General features: G+C 38.0%; 1 protein-coding gene across 2 annotated transcripts in view; it reads left to right on the top strand.

Moving 5' to 3' along the window:
• sema4ga (sema domain, immunoglobulin domain (Ig), transmembrane domain (TM) and short cytoplasmic domain, (semaphorin) 4Ga) overlaps positions 1-12,724 on the top strand; it is a 31,040-nt gene extending 18,316 nt beyond the window's left edge. For both annotated transcript variants that reach the window (XM_083540292.1, XM_083540291.1), the window contains exons 8-15: positions 91-245; positions 3,466-3,641; positions 6,048-6,195; positions 6,732-6,954; positions 7,699-7,814; positions 7,936-8,090; positions 8,371-8,432; positions 9,582-12,724. In XM_083540292.1, coding sequence (XP_083396418.1) covers positions 91-245; positions 3,466-3,641; positions 6,048-6,195; positions 6,732-6,954; positions 7,699-7,814; positions 7,936-8,090; positions 8,371-8,432; positions 9,582-10,462 — 1,916 coding nt within the window. In that variant the 3' untranslated portion in view covers positions 10,463-12,724. The remainder of the gene's footprint in view (positions 1-90; positions 246-3,465; positions 3,642-6,047; positions 6,196-6,731; positions 6,955-7,698; positions 7,815-7,935; positions 8,091-8,370; positions 8,433-9,581) is intronic.
• The last annotated feature ends 8,898 nt before the right edge of the window (positions 12,725-21,622 follow it).

The raw sequence follows: 21,622 nt of genomic DNA, 5'->3' as shown, positions 1-21,622 counted from the left end.
TTCTATATGTTTCTCTAGTAGGGATTTAAGCTCATTTTCTCCACACTGTGAACACATCATATTAACAGAGAAATGTTCTGTCCTGCACAGAGGCTGATTTTGTGGAGTCAGCGCTGGTGAAGGAGAGTGTAAATAGCTCTGTCGGAGATGATGATAAAATCTACTTCTTCTTTACGGAAAAGAGTCAGGAACACAGTCTGTTCTCCAGCTACAGCAGGGTCGCTCGGGTGGCACGTGTGTGTAAGGTACAACATGAGCCACTCCTGTTCTCAGCACACATTACTAATCCACTCTTTCTCCATTGATATTTTATCATCATGAAGACATGATCATGACATTTATGATCACGGCTTCATAGGTCTGCTAATGTATTAATTTGGGCACATGTAATACACTTAAGAACGAAAACCATGTTTAATTTGCTCAAGATATTAAAACAATTAAGACATTCATGGCCTTATTTGTCAAAATGTGAACAGAATAAGTAACCTGTGCTCAAGACCAACCTATACATAATTTCTAAGTCTTACTGATTATAAATGAATGTGCTTCTGTGTAGCTGCACTCATTTGCATAAATAAACATTCTCATATTGCTTTGTATGGTAAACACATTTCTGTTAAAAAGCACAGGAGCCTGCTTTCAGTGCTCCCTGTTTTAGATGACCTGGGACATGCCAAAGGTCTAAGACCTTCACTGACAGTAAAAATGCTGTTGCGTAAAGTAGCACAAAACAAAAATGGTTTGTTTAAAGTAGTTTGTCAAATCAACTTATAAATAAGTTGTAACTGGTTGAGAAATGCCAGAACAGTCTCCAGTTTTTTCTGTGAAATGTATTTGCCCGATTTCTGTTTAGCCCTATAGCTTCACCCTATAATACAAATCAGATAAAACTAGAGTGTACAGACAAAATTGACCGATTATCTAGGCCTCAGTCTTAGCAGGGTTTCCAGTGGTGCTAAAAGCATTCGTTCCGCAAAGCTGCTTGAGCCAGCATTTTCAAACAAGGCATAATCCTAATAATGTTCTTTTTATTCAGTTCTACTTTACATTTATTGTATTCCAATAGCTTCTGAGCATCTAAATCACTAATTCCTCTCTCATTTTTGCTCAAATGACTGAAAGGACATGATCTTGAAGCTATTGCACTTTTTTTCTTCTAAGAATTCCTTCAACGCATGACCAGGAATATACACAAATCCATCAAAAATTGATAAACCCCATTCAATGCATAGAAATGTTTGCATGCTTTACTCACAAAACTTTGCCCAATGGGTTGATAAATAAGGCTTTAAATGTCTATTTTATTCTGTGTTGTGAATTTTTTGTTCTGTCTTACATTCTAATTTTTTGTCTGTCTGTCTCATTCAGGCACTGACTGAACCACACACACAAACACACATACCCTTGTATGCAAGGCTTAATGCAAGGCTTTATTTACAGCCCCCTTTTAAATTTTCAGCTTTAAAAATGACATCATTCATTTTGATCCCCTTTCCATTCCCTTTGAGTTATTTTGGATTGATGTTAAAATCTGTATAAATAATATAAATCATATTAAAGATTAATTTTCCTTGTCTGAATCGAAATGTGCATATGTAATGAATAAAGCAGTGGAGGGTTTTATAGATTGACTGTAGTTTAATAGGACAAAGATAATGATAACCAGTGAAAATATAAGTTTTATTTTTCGAACGCATTGTACTGCATTTTCATACATACAGACACGTGCACATCTGTGTCTGCATCAAACATTTTTCTTCACAACAGAAAGCTGAAACCTTTTTAGTTCTCTTTTCTATGCAGCTTACCTTGTTTTTTAATAGACTTTTCACATCAGCGCAGTTGGTGTAGTTGCCAAGATACACACACACACACACACACACTCTCTCTCTCGCTCTCGCTCTTTCTCTCTTTCTCTCTCTCTCTCTCTCATATGCTGTGCCCAACCCATACACTCCACTCAAAGTGGCAGTCTCCGATTACTGTAAGCTCATTGCTCTTACTCAGTGATTCTCAGCTTTGCAGTTCTTTCTTTGTAAGAATTTTATTCATCCATCACACTGTGGCTCTCCATCCTCAGCAATCACTGTGATGTACATGTTTTTCACCCTGGCGGAGCTTATTTAGGCAGGACTCTGATTACTCAGCCAGGCTATTCTGCCATGGTTCTTATTAGAAGTTGGCAGTGTGTTCAAGGTTAGGATGCACTTGCTTAGATATTTGCTGCATTTGCAGTAGAGAGCACTGCAAATCGCATCAGCCTGCTATAACCTGTCACTGTGATTGACTCAACTGTTGAATTGAAGGTCATCATCTAAACTTCATAGAGAGAATTATAGAAGTTTTTACTCAATCTTTTCCATTGTTAAAAGCTTATTTAACAGTGTGACCAATGGGGCACTATTAATCTGAAATGCACTTAATGAAGACACACACACACACACACACACACACACACACACACACACACACACACACACACACACACACACACACACACACACACACACACAGACTTTGTGTGGACTGTGCACAGACCCCTGATCTGTCTTTGCCAATCCGCACAGCAGGATCACTTTAATGAGAAGATTATCCTTTATTATCTTCATTCTAGCAGCAAAATGCGCTGCACACACAGATCAACTAAGGTTCTTCTTATGCAAAAACGAGTCTTTTACTGACCCACTGATAGCGCATGAATCTAAATAAAATTGCTTCCCCTTCAATATTCTCTTAATGAGAATGCACGTGTACTATTTTTTCAAGTATGATTACAGTTTTTTCCAGCATTAAAAAGTTCACTGCTTCAAAAAATAGTACATGGAGAGCACTTTTCTGAGGTGGAAGGCTACCCATTTTTAGATAAGGATATTATTGTGGTGGTGATTCAGAAGCTGATGATTGCTGTAGATGCAGTGTCTCTGCACTTTTCTCTGTTTATATTAGCCAGTATTTGTGTGTGTGTGTAGTGTATTTCAGTAGAGTTTAGTGTGCAGGGCCTGTTTAAACACTGGCTCAGGGGAGGCACCCAGCTGGGAAAAAAACTGCATGCAGAGGCATTTGGTGTAGTGTCCAATAAGAGCTGTTTTGCTCAGGGGAGTTAGGGTGTAAATGAAATTTGCTAAATCCGCCCCACAGCATGTACAATTTCTTTTTCCCACCCGGTCCAACCTGCTCTAATTTCCCACATAAGATGATAGTGATAGTACCAAGAGCAAATTTGCATTTGATTTCGGTCTTACTTTTCGGTAATTGAATTCGAATAAAAAATAATACTGTTGTTTTTCTCTAATAATAATAATAATAATAATAATAATAATAATAAAAAAGTAGTATTGAGTAATAGCAAGATTGTCTTATTGATGGGCTTGTGCTAAAAGTTTTATGTATATGTCACAAACCTAAAGACCAAAATTTTTGTGAATTCATTTTCAAGCTGTTCTCTATTGACTTTTCCTGCAGAGTGACAGAGGCGGTCTCCTGACCCTGCAAAAAAAGTGGACGTCCTTCCTGAAGGCTCGGCTGGTTTGCTCACTGCCGGACTATGAGTTCCACTTCAATGTTTTACGCAGCATGTTTGTGCTGGAAGGCCCCACGGCTGAGGACACGATGCTGTACGGCATTTTTGGCTTGGAATGGTAAGCGTATGAAGTTTGTAGAGATTCATTTGATTTGGCATCTTGTTTATTGCCAAATAAACACATCAAGTCCTGGTTATAATTCATTGTTATTTATTATTATTCATTTTCACTGGAGGTTTGATTGCCTTCTAGTGAAAACCAAAACTTTTTCACTGAAAACTTTTGATTGAATCAAGTAGACAGCTGAGGTATAGGCAAGTAGCTCACACATGACTCATTTCAGCAGTTATACAAGAAAGCTGCAGGGATTTGGATCCTGAGTTTGCTCGGATTGATGAGCTCCGGATAGAAGTCAATGACAGCCACTGCAGAGGATCATTCCTGTGAAAAGTGAGGATTAATTAATGTATTAAGATGCCAGTCTGTTCATGAGTGAGTGTGTCCATTTGTCCACGCACCTCATGCTTGATGTGTCTGCACTCGAGCTCCCACCTCAACCTCTCTCTGGCAGCTTAATCCCAGGAAAAATGGTTGACAGGTTTTCTGGCTGTGTGTGAATTCTGTAATCTTTTTTTTACAAAAGAAGGTTTAAAGAGCTTCTAAAGAGTTTTGAGGATGTACCATGGTGAATCTTTGAAGCTCTGCTCCTCTGTATTTTTGTGTATGAAAAAACACGTGTTAAATTTTGCATTCTATTGGAATCCTTTTGTACCTTACAATGTGAGCAGTTTTGAAGGGCTGTCAGGTTGGTGTGAAATGTGACATGTGAACTGCAAGCTGATGAATAAATGAAGGACAGATAATATGACAGAGAAAAGCTTGGCATCTCAGAAAGGTGAAAGAAAATGCTTGTCTTGCTATACATTTCTTGTGGTGGTGACCTTCAAGTTCAGGTCGAATTGTTTTTGGGGTTTTTTGATAGTCATGAACTTGACCAGAAAGTGTTTGCATGGATTTCATTGATTATGCAATGTTTGCTTTTGTAGATCTGGTGAGGAAAAACAAGGTCACCACTGGACAATCAGATTTCAGCACACGTCTGAGAGGAATGATTGAGCTATTATCAAAAAACCTGTTCATGCACCTTAAAAAACATCTATCTCTTTTAAGATAAGGTCAAAATGATTTATTGGTGTGAATTGTAAACAACATGGCCATCACTTTCCAATTAAGCCCCAGTAGAGTAGATCTTGGTTTTTCACTCTCTGGAAGCAAAAGTCTGATTAAGTGATATTGGACATACAGTTGTTAATCATCTTCTTTCGGCTTCTCCCATTATGGGTCACCACAGCGGAACAAACATCTCCATACCCCTCGTCCTCTACATCTGCCTCTATGTCTTCCCTCACCACATCCATAAACCTCCTCCTTGGCCTTTCTCTTTTCCTCCTTCCTGGTGGCTCCATCGTCAGCATTCTCCTACCAATATACCCCATGTCCCTCCTCTGAACATGTCCAAACCATCTCAATGTCACCTCCCTCACCTTGTCTCCAAAACCTCCTACATGAGCTGTCCCTCTAATAAACTAATTTCTAATCCTGTTCATCCTTGTCACCTGTCTGACCTCGTCCGTCAACCTGTCCATCACCACTGCAAACAGGAAAGGGCTCAGAGCCGATCCTTGATGCAATCCAACCCCCACCTTGAACCAGTCTGTCGTTCCTACTGCACACTTCACTGCTGTCACACTGTCCTCATACATGTCCTGCATCACCCTCACATACTTCTTTGACACTCCTGACTTCCTTATACAATACCACAACTCCTCTCTCAGCACCCTGTCGTACACTTTCTCTAAATCCACAAACACACAATGTTCCTTCTGACCTTCTCTATACTTCTCCATCAACATTCTCAAGGCAAATAATGCATCTGTGGTGCTTTTTTTCTTATGTATAGTGAATAATTGATTAATTTCCAATTTCAATTATGAACCAGATATTCAGTGATTAACGCTGTGGGTTACTGATCAGAAATTTGGTGTCCCTATGCTGTTTCTATCCCCTTTGTCAGAAGAACGTACTGCAACTCTTTTTGCTCTCTCTTTCTCTCTCTCTCCTCCATCCCTATACCTTTCTTTATATCTCTTTGATGGCTTTTTTTTTATACTTCTGTAATCTATTTTCATGTTTCCATGGTTACACTGTGGGCTCATAGTGCTTCGGTGCCAACATGCCAAGACCTTGAGAAACAAAGAGGATCAGCTTAAGGCTCAGAGGCAGAGAGCCTCTTAAGCTGCTAAAGCAAGCCCACCCATTACAAACTGTAAAAATTTGACTTGCACTGACAGATTCAAAACTTTGATTAAAAGCTTCCTAGCCTCTGTTGCCTAGAAACATTTAACTAATGATAGAACATATTAATAATCTCCTCATTCACAGTTTTGGCTTTTTTTTTTTTACTGATTTGGCACTTAAACCGCTTTGCTTTATGTTGCGTTAAATGCTGTTTTTGTTTTACAGGAAAAACGTCAAAGCTTCGGCCATCTGCCGCTACTCAATCAAAGACGTCCAGCAGGTCTTTGAAGGGCCCTACATGGAAAACCAGGAAGACGTTGGCACCAAACTGACTGAATACACGGGGAAGGTGCCTGATCCGAGACCTGGCTCGGTAAGCTTTGCAGCTCTGCAGTCTCCTCTTACTCGTGCCTGCTTATCTTGATCCATCTGGCTCCACCTGCTTGCTTTGTGCTCTGACAGAGACAGGTTGAACAGAGAGTTGCAATTGGACTGAGGAGAGCAAAGTGAGCATGAAGCAAAGCTTCAGTGATGAAATGCTTACAGCTCATTTCCATGGAGATCAGGATCAAGAATAAAAAGACATGTTAAGATGCCAAGACTTTCACAATGAGTGCTTTTGCAGATATGGCATTTTATATATTAGTCTTCTAACTTATAAATATAAATAAATATTGGTCTTCAAACTTGAATTGAATTTTGTATGTGGTTGAAGCCTGTGAGCCATGTTTATTCCAACCTAAATAAAAATATGTTGTTTGGAGGCTAATAATAGTGTAATATCTAATAGCACAGGACAAGATGCCAGTTTTACTTCAGTGGGGTTTGTCATATTTGCATGCCATGGAAAATGCAGTGGGTGGTAAATAGTGTAATGTTTGGCTTAAACATTTTTTTTTTTGCCCTCAGTGCATAACAGATCGACTGAGGGAAAGAGGCATCAACTTCTCCACTGACCTGCCAGACGATGTGCTGCATTTCGTACGCCGTCATCCGCTAATGTCTCGGCAGATTTTACCTCTAGGACAACGCCCCCTGCTGTTTCGGAGGACTGTGGACTACACCAAAATAGTAGTGCACAAAGTGACTGCTCTAGATGGCCAGATATACCACATGCTCTTTATCGGGACAGGTGTGTTTTAGTGCCCTTTGACAGCAAATAGCTAATTGTCCAGATCTGAATGAAAGACAAATTTGGCTTGTTAATGATTTAGTTTGCTTTGGATTCTCATTACACATTATTAATCAAAACCAGAAAGCATTTAAACAACTCATAAAACCTGTTTATTTACTCAGAAATAGAGTGCACATTGTACAGTAATGATCAGATACAGATATAGGTTTAAATTATATAATGTTGTTTAACTTTTTTTTTTTGTGTGTGTGTCTCACATTTAGTATTTACTTTAGCTTTTTGTCCATTTGGCTAATGTGCATCTTGTGAATCATTTGAGCAGCTTGCGTCTACTATAAATATCCATAACTTAAAATACACGCCAGGTTTATCTCACTTCTCACACTTAGACTGATTAAGGATCAAATAGCTTTCTCATTGGTCTCTGAGACAGGTTGTTTTGGTTTTCATGTGAGTGTCTGTGCTGTGTTCTCACCTGTTTGAATGACTCACACAGGGGGGAATCAGGTTTTTATTCAAACAGACTCAGCTCTGTATATCTGAAAGCACTCAAAGTTACTCATCTCTAATCAGTCTAAAGTGAAAAAGAGTATGAGTTGTCTTTGCAGACAATTACAAACTCATCACGTTGGGGTACTGACACATAGGAAGTGGCCCAGGCCTGTGTGTAGTTGCATATGATTACGGTATACTGTTCCTCTGTATTTAATCGATAATCTGCTTGCTATTTGCATGATGTAGATCAAGGTTGGCTTCAGAGAGGAGTAGAAGTTAAAGGTCAGCTTCACATTATTGAAGAGCTGCAACTGTTTGAAGATCCACAACCTGTGGACAGCATAGTCATCTCTCAGAAACAGGTTGGTAAATAAACAAATGTCCTTTTTAACAGAAGAATTCTACCAAAAAATTGATATGCCGTTTGAAATATGATGCGCCATATTTACGTTGTAGTGTCTCTCTGTGTTGTATCATTTCTAGATGAGTGTGTATGTAGGCTGTCCCTCTGGTGTTGTGCAGCTGCCCTTGTCCACATGTCACAAATATACCTCCTGCTTTGATTGCGTCTTAGCACGAGACCCTTTCTGTGCTTGGGATGGGGCTGAATGTGTGGAGATTACCTCACACACGAACAGGTAGTGCACATGTCTAGCTTTTGTTTGTACAAGTCCAGAACCCTCCAGGATATTTGTTCATACACTTGCATTCCTGAATCCAATGAACCAAATCTCGGTTTTGCTCTAAACTTTAATTCGAATCCAAAACTTGTCTTCAGAATTATTACTAGTCACTGGATAAATATACATACTTGTGCGTTGACTATGTTGAGGCTTTGATATGTAGTAAAATTTCTCAAATGCTCTGGATAAATTCAACCAGAACTAATTGTTACTTTTTGTTTTTGATTATGTGCAGATTCAATCTGACTCAAGACATCCTTAATGGGAATGGAGGCTGTGAAAAATCTGCAGCAGATGGTATGCATATTGATTTACCAGATCCCCAAATCATAAGATCAGTGTAACAGGAGAAGCGTGTGTTGCTTAACATGCACAATATCAGAAAGTTAATTTTAGTTCATGCTTCATACTAACATGTATTTGATAGAGCACTTTTGTAATTTCCTTTAGGAGAAAGGCATATGTTAAAATATAAATGGAAATCTATAATACAGAGTCATGCAGGGAAACAGAACATTTTGAAACTAGGAGTTGAAGTGCCTGGGGCATCAGCAGTTGTTTGGAACCAGTGCAACCTCTTTTAGAACCCCTTGCCATCAATTATAATGGAGCAGTGGAGTGGTGCGCAATGAGCGTTTGCTGTAAAAGCCTTTTTTATAAAAATGGTGATAGTGTAAATTCTGTGCAAAGATTGGACATCGTGAATGTGTCCCGTTTGCCCATTAGATTACAACATGGGTGCATAATTTCGAAGAAACGTGTTCAGCCTTGAAAAAAAAAGTAGCGGAGCCCTCAGGACAACATGCATCATCAATGTGTTTCGGTTTATGTGTTTCTTTACATACCCATGTTATAATCACATGAGCAGATGAGACACAATCATGGTGTCCTAACTGTTAATAACACCAAAATTCCCTTTGTCTAGCACTCAAATGATCACCGTTTTTTATATAAGGCTTTTACAGCAAACGCTCGTTGTGCATCACTACACTGGTTTAATATAACTTATGGCAAGGGGTTCTAATCAAAGTTGCACTAGTTCCCAACATTCGTTTCATGGTCGCCAACTCCTAGTTCCAAAATGCCCCTTTGATCTGTGTGACCCAGTATAAAAAAAAATTTTTATACATTGTGTACGTTTCAGATGCTGCACAGGCATGGATTGTAATTCAGAATTGATTTACCTTTTAAGATAGATAGGATCTCATATTTATCTAAAGGGTCGGTCAATTTTCTGTTAAGCTTCTGCTGAATAAAATAATTTCTGTTGCCACTAATGTACAAATAAACTGCATGTGGTGCATGTCTAGATTCATAACCCTTTGTGCCGCACTCAACCTCGACATTAACCATACCTCCTTTAGATAACTCCCAGAAAAGCACATTTAATCATTAGCTCCTGTAGATGAAAGTATAACAGCTGACTGCCATGATTTACTTTTTCAGAGCTGTCACTCCATCGCATTCGCTCAGTGATGGCTGGAGATGATGTCCTTCTGCAATGCGAGCTCAGCTCTAATCTCGCAACCCCACAGTGGACAAGGAATAAGCAGCAGCTGCACGGCAATGGGCAGAACTCGGGCTATCGCATTGGCACTGATGGTTTGCTAGTGATTGAGGCAAGACCAGAGCAGAGTGGAAACTATAGCTGCTTCGCCCTGGAGAATGGCATCCGCATCCACGTAGTGATCTACACTTTGATTGTGCACAATTACCTACTGCCGCCACCCCACTCAACCAAACACCCCGACAGCAGCAATCTATCACCGCAGCTGCCCAATCCCCTACCCCCAGAGTTCCAGTCCATGAGGAACATAGAGGCCATGTACATATCTCTGATCTCCATCCTTGGTGGATTGTGCCTGGTCCTGACTGTTGTGCTGCTGTATGTGGGTTTTTGTGTGAAAAGAAAACGGGGGAAGTACTCTCTCCGGACCGCAACCCAAACTGAGAGGAAGAGGAAGAGGAATGACCGCATGGAGCTGAAGACTATTTCCAGTCACTGCAACGGGAAAGCAAACACACACGACGGACTGCTCCAGATTGTTCCCGGAGAGGCCCATGTTTCCTCAAATAAAGAGCTTCCGCCTGCACCTCCACTTCCTCCACCTTTACCAAACTCTGAGTTGGACTACACCAATGGGTTCTCAGCAACACTGCCGAGCGTCTTACGCAAAATGAATGGCAATAGTTACGTGTTACTCAGACAAACTGATGGAGACATGACATCTCCACTGTACTACTCTTTCACAGAGGAGCTCAACCGGACTCTGGAAAAAAGGAAGCACACACAGCTGTGTAGCAAACCTGATGAGAGTTCAGTATAACACTTTCGAAAAACAATACCTGTTTAAAGGTCAGAAAGGATATTGTTTCAGCTACAGTCTCTATTGCATACAAACTGAAATGGATAATAGGCTGACTGAAAAAAAATATTCTGTTTCCTATTTTCTTGTCTAGTGACTTTTTTTTTATCCATCTCTTATTTTGAAGAGAATGGATTCACTGAACATGAAAAAAACAAAAACAAGAACATAACAAAAGCAGTGACACAAACACATGATGTGTAATCTACCTCGGAAGATTGTTGCTATAATAATAGCACTGTGTTCCACTGGGAGTGTGAGATGGGAGTTGGTGAGGAACAGAAGGTACTTCAGCACAAAAGTTTGCCTGTGGGGTGACAACATGAAAGCTTCACATAAAATACAGAGGAAACTGTGTGGACAGGTATAAGGAACTGCAGGCTGGAGTCTTAATAATTTCCGGAAAAAAAAAACCTTAATCTGGATGTGGCTGCTTTTGAGCAATACTGCTGAACTGCACTAAATGTTTATATTTTCTATTGAGATAATCTGCTATTTATGTCACCTATGTCTACACTGATGACTCAACTAATTTGCATTTAATGCACCTATGAACACTGAAAGACACTAACAACAAATTTTGTTTTTGTAGCTTGCTGTTTGAGGGAGAAACCACAAGAATTGATCGTATTAACTACTGGGGTGCACTTTAAAAGCAAAAGACATTTGATGTAAATGATGCTTGTTTTTACAAGAGATTGAGTGTTCTGTATATAGCAGAATGGAATTCCTGTTTGTGTAGGATAAAAGGATTTTTCACAAATTCATCACCATTGCTGAGTCAGAGTCAAGTGCTTTACTAACCACTACATGAATTTACATGTGTTGGGTTTTTTTTGTTAAAGAAGACACTAATAAGACATCCCACAATTCCTAAGCCAAAAAAAGTTAATTGTAAACAGTAAACTGCAGTAAACAGTACTCCGGTTCAGAGCCATTATGTGTTAGCTTATGAGCAAGTGTTGGTGCAAATTGGAGCTAAACAGTAATGACAAACTGGACTCCATGCACAGGAATTATTAGTATTTCAAATTGCTGATAAACAAAAACTTGGACAACGATTCTGCTCTAATCAGAGAGAGATAGGAGCAGCTCTATATTTCTGAGGAAATGCACAAATTGCAGTAATGCTAAGATGAAAACAGCAAGGCAATAGGATCAGGACACAGCTGAGATTAGTTATGCTGATCTTTTTTTTTTTCTCTTTTTTTTTTTTTTTTTTTAATCCCCCACCCCTTTTTTTTTTTTTTTTTTTTTTTTATATCTTCAGCGTGTATGACTATCTTTAAAGTGTATTAAATCCAACATCAATTACTCCTCTAAACATCTTCTGTTTTTTCCTTCTATCAGCCTCTCAGCCACCCCCCCCCCCCCCATCACTCCTGATCTCTCCCTTAAAGCTCACATCTCACAACTTATCTCTCAAATTGCTCTTATTTTCTTCCAATTCTGTGATGACAGGAACAGATGTGTGCATGCACTACACTCCTTCTGAGGACAATGAGATCACATGCTGGTTGTTCAGGCACCACATTTGACATCCCCCATGTCCAGCTTAGTTGTGTGAAAGATGTGTGAGATTGCATCTAGCATGCCAGGACATGACTGTATCGTAAATGTGGTCTTAATTTAAACCAAAGGCAGTAGAAACCAAGCCACATTAAAGAAAATAAAAGAGGAAGAAAGAAAGAAAGAAAGAAAAGCAAGTAGAGACATTTAACCGTAGTTTGTTTATAATTTGGAACAGTGTTAGAGGAAATGTGAACAGTGAGTGGATATTCCCAAAGCATTTACTTTAAGATATTCTGAGCACGATGTATAATATAATCCATCTTTGATTTTTTTTAAAAATTATATATATAATCTGCTTTGCAGGTTTGAAAATCAGATCGCTGCAGGCTCATGCTTTGCCACAATATAGGGATTCTCCACTAAGCCAGTGTAAAAGTAGTGGAGCACTTAAAACAATAAACATTCAGCATGAAGTGATGACTTTATTCACACTAGATAAGTGTTTTTAAATAATTGAGTGAAAATATTCAGTTCTTCAGCTTTGTACTACAATGCCTGCCTGAGTTTACAAAAGTGGTCGGAGTAAAGTATCTGTCGGATCTTTGCCCGTTATCCTTTTGCAGTGGATGTTCAACATGAGTCACTGTTTATAAAAATTCTTCTTTTATATATCATTATTTATTTTATTAAACATTTGTGCAAGCAAATATATATATATTATTCAAGAAAAACTATTAATCCTAGTATCAGGTGTTCTCTTTATTATGAATGAAACAAGACATTAATCACATGCAAAGTGTACATCAAATATTCTGTTTTTTATTAATATTTCAGGCTCTCTTGAAAAAAATTATATGCCTTGTCAAGTGGTAAGCAGAAGTGTAGAGAAATTACAGTCAGGGTGTAAAGTTCTGACATGCTCTTGTGCTGTCTCTGTGGGAAACACTCAATCACCCAGAGCTATGTGTGTCCAGACAGGCCTGCACTCAACTTCACAGGCTAAATATGGACGTGAATGTGACTCCAGAGAGAACACCGAGCAGTGCTTTGTGTTTTAGCACTGAAAACGCAATTAACATGGTGAGAGCCAACGGATGTGAAAATTTAATTAAGTAATATTTACCTTTTCTTCTCAGTAAATCCTAATCACATCTCTGACACCTCCAAAAGTCTCTTCTTGTTTATTAGGGGAAAACTCATAAATGTCTGTTTAGGAGTAAATGCCAGCAATGTTTTGGAATTTTCCGAAAATGCTCTGAGTTCTGCCATGCATTTCTTGTGCAAGAATGATTAATTTTGTTGCTCTTAATTATTTTCCTGCCCACAACTTTGTCAGTAGTAAACAGAGAGTTAAGAACACAATCTAGAATTTTTAAGGAAAAGGTGCTGGAAGATCTTGTTCTGCCTGTTTAGTGTTTTGTAGTCATGCTGTATTGGATTTGTTTACTGCCAAATTGCTGCAGGGAGAAATACACACTCAATACATTTCCCTTAACACAACTGCTCCTCTGCATAACAGGTTTGTTTCCAGCATGCTAATGTGTGCTGTGTATGTGTGCATATCTTAAATGTGAAAATCCCGGGTATATGTTTAAAAATAAAAACATTTACCAGCGGAATTTAAGATGGAAAGCAAATGACAAATTAATTATTTCTCTTGCATAACTTTTTTTTTTTTTTTTTTTAATCAGACACACCTCACTGCTGAATCTGTGCACATTCTGGGACTTGAGCTAGGAGGATTATGTAAGACCAGACGTTCTACACCATATTACACCATCACACTGCACCACACTCTCACCATCCTCTGAGACCCAGACAGAAAAAGGCTGATTGTCTGCATCACTGAAACCATAGTGAAATTGATGGTAAATAAGCCATAAATTGTGCTTGTGTAAAAGGTTATGACTATCAAAGCTCATAAATACTCAGGATTACCCTAATTAGAAAAGGGATGCTTGATTATCACCTGTGGTACCTGTGTAGTGTGACTCATTAATTGTAATTATAGAGTCACATTTAGCACGACAGGCTCAGTCACAACAAACATCAATCTTGTGCTGTCGCATTGTCATTCAAGCCTATGACTTATAGAAGGGTGTGTGCTATATTTTCCTGGCAGCGTTTCAAAAAAACTAGCTTTAAACAAAGGTTGCAAAATCTGAGCTGTGTGTGAAGATGCAGTGCACAGAGCGTCCGAAAACAGGGTCTCTCTCTCTCTCTCTCTCTCTCTCTCTCTCTCTCTCTCTCTCTCTCTCTCTCTCTCTCATCCTCGCTTTTTTCTCATTTGTCTAAAATGTTGTTCATACTTACAAACTATAAATGGTGGACAAATCACAATTTCATTAATTATGTCACTGGGCAAGTGACATCTCCATCGCCAAGTCTTATCTGTTGTTTTCCTTGAAAACAAACTGATTACTGATCATTTAATAATGTCTGACCAGTTAATGAAGTCTGACAAAATGACTCACAAAAGTGTACACGATAACCTTTTCAAAGTTTCTAATATAGCACATTGTATTTGTATCCTCAGCAAGAATAAACAAGTTGTTGTCCAGTAATTCTGTGATAATATTTGGTGTTCTATTCTTGTATTCTTGTGTTTTCTGTTAAAATGTTTAACCATCCAGTACTGCAGGTTCAGCAGGAGAGTTAAGGGGCAGATTTATTTGCTAGTTTTTGTCAGTCTTGTCACATAATATTGAGGTCCTGATTTTAAATTGTTCTTATGTCTACCATTAACGGTAAATTATCTAATAAATACCATTTCTTTTAATCATACAAATCATTTTTTGGCTGTTGTGTGCATGTGCTATAGTTACAGCATCAAAGTGTTTATAAACTATTATGAACATACCAAAAAGTCACTAAAACCAATTTTGTTTTGGTTGTTGAGCATACATGATACATCTGGAGTAAATTCACTATTACAAAACATAAAATGCTGGGTTTCTGGAGTAAAAATGTGTTTTTCTTTTGTCCTTTTGTCTAACTGAAAACATGTGTGAAGTATAAAGACATATTGAAGTGCTAACAGTTTGGTCTGTTTCAGTGTTAACATATTTGTCTTTGTAGTCACATACAGTATAGGGGTCATTTCACATTTAATTTAAACAAGAATGTGCAAAATAAGTAGGCACAGAGCATCGAAGAGCAATACAATACAATGCATACATTTTGCCATGTATATAGCTTCAAATAATAAACTAATAGCCCAGGTACAAGATTTGTTTGTGTCGGACAGCTAGCTGTTTTGCCCTTCTTTTCCCTTCCTTTCTCTCCATTAGAATTTCCCCTTTTTCACGAGTTTTTCTGAGAAAAGTTCGTGTCACTGTTTAAAGTTACAGTGCAGTGATGAGTCCCTGCAGCAATACGCTCTCCCACATAGTGCTGCAAATGTCACCAGCACAGCTGCACTTCAGGTATCACCTTCTCATTTGGTTTTCAAGGTTCTGGCTGTGCCATGGAACAGGATTCAGGGCTGCCTTGCTGAGACAGGCTAAACACACACTCAGGAGGGAACTGCAGGGGCTCATACTGTACAGACTAGTTGCTAAGCAACCTAGCTCGGAAAACTCATTTAGTTTAGAAATGTTGGGGTGTGCATGTCCAAGTTTTGCTGGGCTCTGTATGAGTGGTTGGGCTTGAAGCCAAACAGGAGCAGATTTTTAACTGCAGCGATCTGGGAGCATAAGAAAGTGAGACCATTGAAACATCCCAATGCTGAAATTTTAATTTGATATTATACTTTTCCTCCTGCTTCTGTTCTAATGTTGTTTTGAATACTTTCACTGTTTGTTACCATGCAGTAGAAAACAATAGTGCTATGGCATTTTCCGTCGCAATGAACCATACAGAGTTTGCACGCAATACATGACTCCAGTAACTCCAGTTTGACAGTTTAAACCTTTTAACCCACTGTTTTAACACGTCACTACACACGTGCAATTTCATATACCTGTAAACACCCACAACTTAACTAGAAAAACCAGAACACCTCTGCTTTTTTTTGCCTTTGCTTGACAGGATTGTGTCGAAACTACAAGGAACCTTTTTCTTTGAATACACTTTGGAGTACAGTGCTAAGGTTCCACATAATGGCAAGATAAGAAAAAATACAAGACTGAACTGGTTGAGTGCTTAAAAAAAAACAATAATTTCCACAAGCATTAACTTAGATTTTAGAACAGTACACATTTAAAGCTTCATTAACTTTTTTCTTTGAGGAAAGAAATATAATTGTAGATTCAAAGAAAACATTTAGTAGTTTCAGAACAGTACATAATCATTACATGTATTTGGTGTATATAAACAATACGAACACCATGATCAGCCCTAACATTAAAATAACCTGCCTGATATCATTTAGGCCCCTCCTTGTGTCGCTAAAACACGTATGACCCTTAGAGGTTTGGACTCCACAAAATCTCTGAAGGTGTGCTGTGGTATCTGGCACCAATACAATAAAAGTAGATCCTTTAAGTCGTGTAAATTATGGCTGGGATTTGTCTGTCTAACTCAATCAGACCGAGATCTGGGGAAATCAGAGGCCAAGTCCACACCTTGAACTCTGTCATGATCCTCAAACCGTTCCTGAACAAATTTTAGTGTGTCAGGGAGCATTATTCTGCTGAAAGAGGCCATTGTTGTTAGGGAATACTGTTGCCATGAATTACTTTGTCTGCAACATGTTTAGGGGTGCCTAGGGAAGGGGTGCCCAGAGCATTGCGCTGCCTCTCTGGCCTTCTTCCCATTGTGTATCCTGGTGCCATGGATGCACACTCACTCAGCCTTTCACATAATGTAAAACTAAATGGAATTTACTGTGTTGGATCAGATCACATTCCTACATTGCTCTAAATTACAAGCAATGCAGGAACATTTGGCTATTTAAAGGGGTCACTAGTTAGAGCAGCTCAGATTCTTACTTTGCCATTTTATCTACTTCCAAAACATCATCTTCTAAAACTGTTTGTTCACTTGTTACCTGACAGTGGTATTAATTATATGGCTGTTCATTGTATAATTGTGCTGTGTACAAAAAAATTACTGTCAGTCATGGAAGTAAAAGTCTTTACAGAATGTCACAAGAGCATCAAGTTGGACCCAGCTTGTACACAATAAATTGTCCAATGTAAAGTTTCTGCTTTCAGTTTATACAAACACATGAAGAAAACTGATCCAAGTAGTTAGAGTAACATGTACCAGTGCGATTTCCACAAACTTAAGAAACTGTGTGATTGTTGTATAACACTGTCACTTGTAGTTGTTGCCTTATGAGGACAAAAATTGGTGTTTAAGGGATGAAGATATCTGGTAATGCATGGTTCGTGGACATGGACAACCCTAAATCTTAGATCTTTTGGTCTAGTTCTGATGTAATGGTGGAAAGATCTAGGAACCCACAACACAAGCCATTTTTGCTGATTTAATTTTTAAAGTAATAACTTGATCACTTGTTTTAAATAATTTATGTCTACCTGAAACAATAAATATGTTTATATCTAGATATGTGTGATGTGCTTTGCAGTTTTAGTGCGTGTTTGTGTGCTGTTTCTTTTAGAAGTTAGAGTTTGATGCACAAGGGGGACACTGCAGTGTTCATTTAATCTCGACCTTAAGTAATAACACAGCGATTCTGCTGTTAGCCCCTAAAAAGTGTAAAAAAGTGTAAGATCTTCTTTTCCCATCTACAATTTGTTCGTAAGTTCTTTATCATAATAATGAGAAAACCAATTTAGAAGTTGTAGAGAAAGCAGATGTTTGATTCAAAGTTAAAGATTTAATGCAGCAATAATTTGCAGGTTTTTTAGTTATGACAGAGGCTCAGACAGTAAATCTTCAAGCAAACAAAGTTAAAGCTCTGGAGCCTGACCTGTTTAAGCGAAAAATAATGGAAATGGATGGTGAGAGAACTAAACAAACTAAAGGACTAAATAGCTTCTGCATTGCACTATTTAGGTAGAGATGCCACTGGTGCCACTTTTAGCATGCAGTAAAAGTGCTAACTACTGCTAGCAAACTGAAAATAAACTTGCTAAAGAAAAAAATGTGAACCAAAAAGATCAACTTCAAAGATCAAATTAAAGAACATTTCATTCTGGCAAAAAATGATGTACAGTGCATTCAGAAAGTATTCAGAACCTATACACTTTTTTTAAATGTTATGTTATGTTGCAGTCTGATACTACAATAATTTAAATGCATTTTTTTCTCATTAATCCACACTCCCATAATGACTGTGAATTTTAGAAATGTTTGTAAATTTATAAAAAAGAAAAAACTGAAATATCAGATGTACATAAGTATTTAGACCCTTCACAACCACACTAAAATATGAGCTCAGGTGCCTCCCATTTCTCTTGATCGTTGCTGAGATGTTTCTACACCTTGCCTGGTGTCTATCTGTGGAAAATTTTATTGTTTGGACATGATTTGGAAAGGCAAAACCTCTCTATAAAAGACCTCACAGCTGACAATGTATATCAGAGCAAAAAACCAAGCCATAAGGTTAAAGAAACTGCCAGCAGAGCTCAGAGACAAGATTGTTGCAAAGCACAGATCTGGGGAAGGCTACAAAAATCGCTGTTGCACTGAGGATTCACAAGAGCACAGTGGTCTCCTTAATTCTCAAATGGAACATGATTGGCACAACCAGGACTCTTTAAGAGCTGGTCTCCTGACCACACTGAACAAATAGGGGAGAAGGGCTTTAGTAAGACAGGTGTCCAAGAACCCAATGATCCCTATGACTGAATTCCAGAGCTCCAGTGTGGAGATCGAACAAAGTTCTAGATGGACAACCATCACTGCAGCCCTCTATCAATCTGGGCTTTAAAACAGAGTGGCTACACAGAAGCCTTTCCTCAGTGCAAAACATATGAAAGCCTGATTAAACCAAAATTGAACTGTTTGACTTTAATTCTAAACATTATGTCTGTCTTAGAGACAACTTTGTGAATGTCCTAGACTGGTCCAGCCAGAGCCCTGACTTTTCTGAAAAGAGAACTAAAAGTGACTGTCCACCATCCAACCAGACCCTGCTTAAGTGGATTTTCCATGAAGATTGCAGAAAATCCCCCAACCCAGGTGTGCTTTTTGTGTTATACCGAAAAAGACTCAAGGCTGTAATTGATGTCACTGAGTAAAGGGACTGAATACTGAATACATGATATTTCAGTTTTTTACTTTTTAATAAACATACAGACATTTCTAGAAATCTGTTTTCACTTTGTCATTATAGGGTACTGAGTGTGGATTAATGAGAAAGAAGAATTTGAACAATTGTAGTATCAGGCTGCAGACCTAACAAAATAGAAAAAAGTGGAGGTTTTCTAAATAGTTTCTAAATGCACTGCAAAGGAAACAAAAATATGGGCAATTATTTTAACTTATAATTTTGAATATTCCAAAAATCATGAATATTGCCTTTTACAATAAACTCTTATCATTACAAGCTATTTCTACAAGTTTTGTTTTATTGTTGTTTCATCCGTTTTCTTTTATGATATTGAGCTTTTCATTAAAGTGTTGAATGAAAAGTCACTGTATAAAGCTGTTATGATGCCTGTCTCAAATCTTTAATGAAAATCTCAATATTATAAAAGAAAACGGATGAAACAACAATAAAACAAAACTTGTAGAAATAGCTTGTGAGGTCTTTGATAGAGAGGTGTGCCTTTCCAAATCATGTCCAAACAATACAATTTTTCACAGATAGACACAAGGCAAGGTGTAGAAACATCTCAGCACGGATGCTCCCAGAAAACTAAATTCACAATATGGATTTTGTATTTCCTCAAGATAACCAAGAGGTGAACATCTACTTTATAAACAGGTTATAACATGTCAAGTGATATAGCTTTGCCAACAATTTTATTATCGATGACAGTTATACAAGGAAACTAATATTAAATGTTGTGCAAGAGATGTGCCATGAGGGCTACCAATAACCTTTTTTAACATGCCAAGCTCAGGTTATTTGTTTATTATTTTTTTTTTTTTACAACTAAATCATTTTAATAAGCAAACGTATCTGCCAAAATTTAAATGCGTAAGGTTTGAATGCAATTTTCCAGAAACGCACCCAATAATCAGCAAACATCTCCATCTACTGGCGACATTTTTTCTTGTATTGAAATAAATGAGCACTGAGCCCTAAGTGAGCAGAGGCGCACAAAATCTGACTTATAATACAACAGTAAATGTTGAAATATACCAAACTGTTTACATTGGAAAGTTTGCATGGTTTCCTTCATTTATGATTTCATAACCTATAAATAAACGAAGCACTCTGTAATCTGCTTGACTAATTTTTTTATTTTTCTAAATTATTTCCAAATTGGGCAAATAACCATTCACTTATATTCTCTATATTTAATTTACATTTTCAAATGTTTAAATATAAAATGAGTGTCATTGTAAAAAATGTTTTTTCATTTCATAAATGTCAAATCAAAGGGCACCATGGTAACTCTTCATATGGAGGAAAAATAAATAAGGGGGGGGGGGAAGAATTCAGGCAGGGGGTTTACATTCAGCTTGCCTAAATAATACCCCCCTAAAGCTGTCCATGTTGTTAGATTAAATGTAGTATTTTACACATACATAATTACTTGTGTAGGCGTATCACAGCAAGTTTGGTAACTCTGAGTATGAAGGAAAAAGAAATAGAGGGGGAGTAGAATTCAGGCAGGGGGTTTACATTCCGCTTGCCTTCCGTGTTTTTAGTGCCATCTACAGGAAATACGACGGTACTGTCCGCGTGCATGCGAAGGGGGGTTGATTTCAGACCGGGGGTTTGAATTAGGCACAACACCTGTTAAACCTAATAACTGGTTGGGCCACCCTTAGCAGCTACCTGTCAGCCCGCTTGAGCACTTCTGGCATTGCCGCCTCCATCACCAAGGAACCGCCCCCCTGCAACCTGCTACACGGAAATGGCGTCTATCTTTCAAACGCATATATAAGGATGCCAGAAACCTTCAAACGGTGCCAGATTGTCCTCAAGGCTTGCCCTGATTACACTCCAGCGTTAATGCAAACATTAATTAGGCATTTTACTTTATTTATGGATACAACAGTGATTAACCTAGTTAATAACACATTAATGAGCAATGAAATAATGTGCAGCTGAATTAACAACAATTAAGTAGCATGGTGGTTATTCAAGTGCACTTACACAGAGCTGCGTAGAACAGTGTTTCGAGCAAAAGCAAACATTAATACAGAAAGCTATTTATAATTATAATCTTTTAAAAAAACTATTTCAACAAGTTCCATAGATCTATACCTGAGCCCAGGAGGAACTTAACCATTTCCATTGAAAATCAAAGTTTGTTTAGCAAAGACAAAACTTAGTAATATAACGACAAAGTTTCTTTTTGGTCATTATCCAATTTGTATTCAGTATTTTATCATATTAAATATAGAATCATTGCTAATGTTTGTAACAGGTAAGTTTTTAAAAACCCACATGAAACAGGCAAAAAAAAAGGCTTTTCACTTTGTTATTAGATGAGCTCCTAAAGTGAACTAGCATGTTTTGTTATTAGCAGTAGCCTAGAACTGTAGTGTGTATATAAGCGTACATGCTGGCTTTATAAA

This window comes from Silurus aristotelis (genome assembly GCF_946808225.1).
Source record: "Silurus aristotelis genome assembly, chromosome: 4".
NCBI classification, from domain to species: domain Eukaryota; kingdom Metazoa; phylum Chordata; class Actinopteri; order Siluriformes; family Siluridae; genus Silurus; species Silurus aristotelis.
The sequence above is the reverse complement of the archived record's forward strand: the minus strand, read 5'-3'. Positions and strand labels throughout refer to the sequence as shown.